Source organism: Neomonachus schauinslandi, chromosome 3, assembly GCF_002201575.2.
Source record: "Neomonachus schauinslandi chromosome 3, ASM220157v2, whole genome shotgun sequence".
In the NCBI taxonomy this organism is placed as follows: Eukaryota; Metazoa; Chordata; class Mammalia; order Carnivora; family Phocidae; genus Neomonachus; species Neomonachus schauinslandi.
The window spans coordinates 61,269,699-61,273,281 of NC_058405.1; the positions used below are offsets into that span (position 1 = coordinate 61,269,699).

The following is a 3,583-nucleotide window of genomic DNA, read 5'->3' on the forward strand; positions in this document are numbered from 1 at the left end:
TTTTTTTTTTAAAGATTTTATTTATTTATTTGACAGAGAGAGAGGCAGCGAGACAGGGAACACAAGCAAGGGGAGTGTGAGAGGGAGAAGCAGGCTTACCGCGGAGCAGGGAGCCCAATGCGGGGCTTGATCCCAGGACCCTGGGATCATGACCTGAGCCGAAGGCAGACGCTTAATGACTGAGCCACCCAGGCGCCCCTGCAGGTGCATTTGGATAGCATACTGAAGATGTCACCCACTGAATTCCTCCATGTTCCCTCCATGAATGGATGCACAGCAATATGGGCTTGCAGACTTAACTCCTGTTTCTCCAGAGGGGGCATATTTTTTTTCCTCCGTGGAAAATGTGCAGTTCATAGATGAAAATTTAGTCCAGGTTTTAGTAATTATTGAGGACCTATGACCACTATTCTCCTTTGCAAAGGGGGTGGGGTACATATGAGAATGATCACCCTACTTCATTTCTCCCTCTGGGGTGAGAATCTAGTGTGTCAGTGTAGGGGGAAAAAGAGGTTGAGAACTCCAGCTTTCTAACCATCTCAGTTTTTTCTATAGTTCTATTTTTTTACTATGTATTTTTCTTTAATTTTATTGTCTCCAATACAGCATTAAAAAAACCCTCCAAATTTGTTGTGAAACGAGATATAAATAGAGAAAGGAATGAAGGCAGGAAATAAATCCTTCTGGCAAAGGGGATATTTTGCCACTTTCACAAGCGTATTTGGTAAGTCATCACGTATGCCAAGACAGAGATTTCTGCAACACTCCAGGGACAGTCATGCCTATCAGAGACCGGGCATCTCCAACATCTGAGACCTGGCTACTGGTGTACCCAAACACCAGCCAATATCTGTGGGCTGCTAACAGCCAGTTTTACGATTTTTTAAAGGATTTTTTTCATAAGCTCTTTCCACCTTTACCCAGGGCCCAGCAACACAGTCTTAGAAGCATGTGTGGGAGGAATGTGGGGGGCATGGGCTCAGGTCCTCAGTGTCGACAGATGAAGAGGAGTCAGCGATATGTTCCCTTGGGCATCCTTCCCTTGTCACAGTCTCTCCGTGGCCAGACTCCTCCTGTAAGTCACTCACTAGGGCACCGTAAAGTGTTTTAGCACCACTGTGGGGGGAGGACAGTGCTGAGATGTGAGCGGGAGAACCTCCATTTGCTCGGTCCCCAGAACGCCAGGGTGATCCCCAGTAGGATTGTGGATTTGCCAATCGTGGCGTGGCTGGTGCCTCTCCCTTCCCGTGCCCCAGATGGGCATGGCTCCTCAGTCCCAACACGCTTTCTTGCTGAGTCTCAGTAGAGCCTCAGAGTCATTCCCAACACAATGTGCTTCCGTGACGGGGCTAGCAGGAGAGAACAAAGCTGTCTGCCATCCTCGGCAGGTGCCCGAGCCGGTGGTGTGGTCCCCGTGCACCGAGGGAGCATGCCTCTGCAGGGGGCTGCCAGGCCATTCTCCTCCATAAATAACAGAGCCTGGCTTTGCCCTAACTGAATAGGCTTGGCTCATTTTTTTAGATGGGAGCCTGGACACTCTTTTCAGGTCCTGCTCAGGAGTTAGTGTCAGAGACGTTAAGTGACGTGCTGGTTGATGTGTGGCCTGGACTGAGCTTACGCATGGGTTTTGTTGGCTTTCAGCTATGTTCATCTGTGTCCAAACAGTAGCTAAGTGACTGGGAGTGACTAGGGAAAGCAGGGTGGAAGGGGCTGCCCATGGAACACCTTGCCTGCTCCAGTCTCTGAGCTCCCAGCATGGAGAGAGTGACATGCGGCACAATGAGAATGACTTCGGGCATCACAGAGGAGGGCAGGAACTTCAAGTGGTACTCCCTCTGATCTTCCATGGCTCAGGTGAAAATGAAAACCTGAGCAGTCCCCGAGGGGCAGGGGCAAAATAAGGGCTTTCCACCCTTTGCCCAGCAGAGGGCGCATCCAGCACCTTCTTCCCTACCTGGGAGGAATGGGGACCAAAAGTGACAGCAGATGACAGATGCCCAAATTCAATGTGAACTCTCCACAGGACTCACAGGTCCTTTTCTCTGGAAGCATGGAGAGGAATGAGCCTTTCGATGAGCCATTTGAGATGAGTGAGCCAACCTTGACGGCCAGTGAGGAGTTGAGTATAAAGCATTCCCCCTCAAAAGCAAGCAAGTAGTTTAGCACCACGTAAACAGAGGCTGTGCATATAGCTGAGACAGAAGCACAGTTGTGAAGGTGCCCCTCTCCCCTGCCCCCCGGGGTGGGCACTGGCTCTAGAAACACACATGACAGAGTCTTCATCTAAAACTCTAAAGCAGAGTGCCTGGGTGGCTCAGTCTGTTAAGCATCTGCCTTCGGCTCAGGTCATGATCCCGGGGTCCTGGGATCGAGCCCCGCATCGGGCTCCCTGCTCAGCGGGGAGTCTGCTCCTCCCTCTACCCCTCCCCCCACTCATGCTCTCTCAAAAATAAATAAATGAATAAATCTTTAAAAAAATAAATAAAACTCTAAAGCCCCAACGCTCCGCTCCGACACACCAACATGGCACCACAGTCCCCAGGAACTTCACTCATAACAACGGCAGCAAGAGGGGATGTCAGTGTTTGCTTTTTGGTGTCATCCTGAACTTCCAGACAGATGGATTTGCCAAAGGCTTCCCAACCCTCACCTGACGTTAAGTAGATTTGCTTCTGTAGAGTATTTAAACTCAGAGACCAAACAAACACCTACATTAACCAGACCACATGCAGCCTGGCCAAAGCCTACACAAAACTGGTTTATGAGATCAGCAACCCACAGAGATGTACATAGACGATGAGGTAAAGAAGCAGACGCAGGCCAAGCCAAGGATTTGCAGTAGCGCCATCCAAGGTACGCAGGGAGGACGTGCTGCTCTCTGTGATGCCAGGCTCACCCGCCAGACCAGAGCCCCGAGGGGGACCGACTCCCTTGACCTTGGCAGCCTTTAGAGCTGTCCTTGGGATGCCCTTACCTGTCAGAACAAACCCATCTGATTAGGGGTTGGGAAAGAGAGCTCCTTACCTTTCCCAAAAGACACCTGGGGTGATTAAACAAGAGCACCTTTCTCCTTTTTGTAACAAAGCCACCAAAGTGAAGCTAAGATGGTCTTGTTTGAAAGACATACCTTTCTATAACCTCAGGTTGCCGGTGGCTGAATGACAGCACAGCAGTAGCAACAGTAACAACAAACCTTGAACTTGTGACAGTCCTTGGAACTGCGTGTGATTCAAAAGTGTCCCATTCTCGGCCTCACCTTACTTCATCCCCTCAAATAAAAAAATCCCTCTGCGAACTCATGAGCACAAAAGTCCCACTCTGAAAAGAGCCACAGTGCTTTCCCCAGGCCCAGGGAGGCAAGCGTTTCTTTAGTCTTCTAGAATATGCAGCGCATCTTGGTGGCTTCTTAAATGCCTGTAGGGAAGGATTTATTACCTTTCCAGCACTCCCTTCCCTTGCAACTGTGCATGCATGTGTGAGTGTGTCTGTGTGTGTATTTGTACATACACCCATGTGCATGCATGGGCATGTGTGTGTGTGTGTATGTGTGCATGTGTGTGCCGGAGCGGGTGGTTCTCAGTCT

General features: G+C 50.0%; 1 protein-coding gene across 1 annotated transcript in view; it reads right to left on the reverse strand.

Moving 5' to 3' along the window:
• The window catches only part of DHRS12 (dehydrogenase/reductase 12), a 47,420-nt gene extending 45,573 nt beyond the window's left edge, over positions 1–1,847 (reverse strand). The window contains 1 exon segment of the mRNA XM_044913597.1: positions 1,731–1,847. Coding sequence (XP_044769532.1) covers positions 1,731–1,847 — 117 coding nt within the window.
• Positions 1,848–3,583: the final 1,736 nt, after the last annotated feature.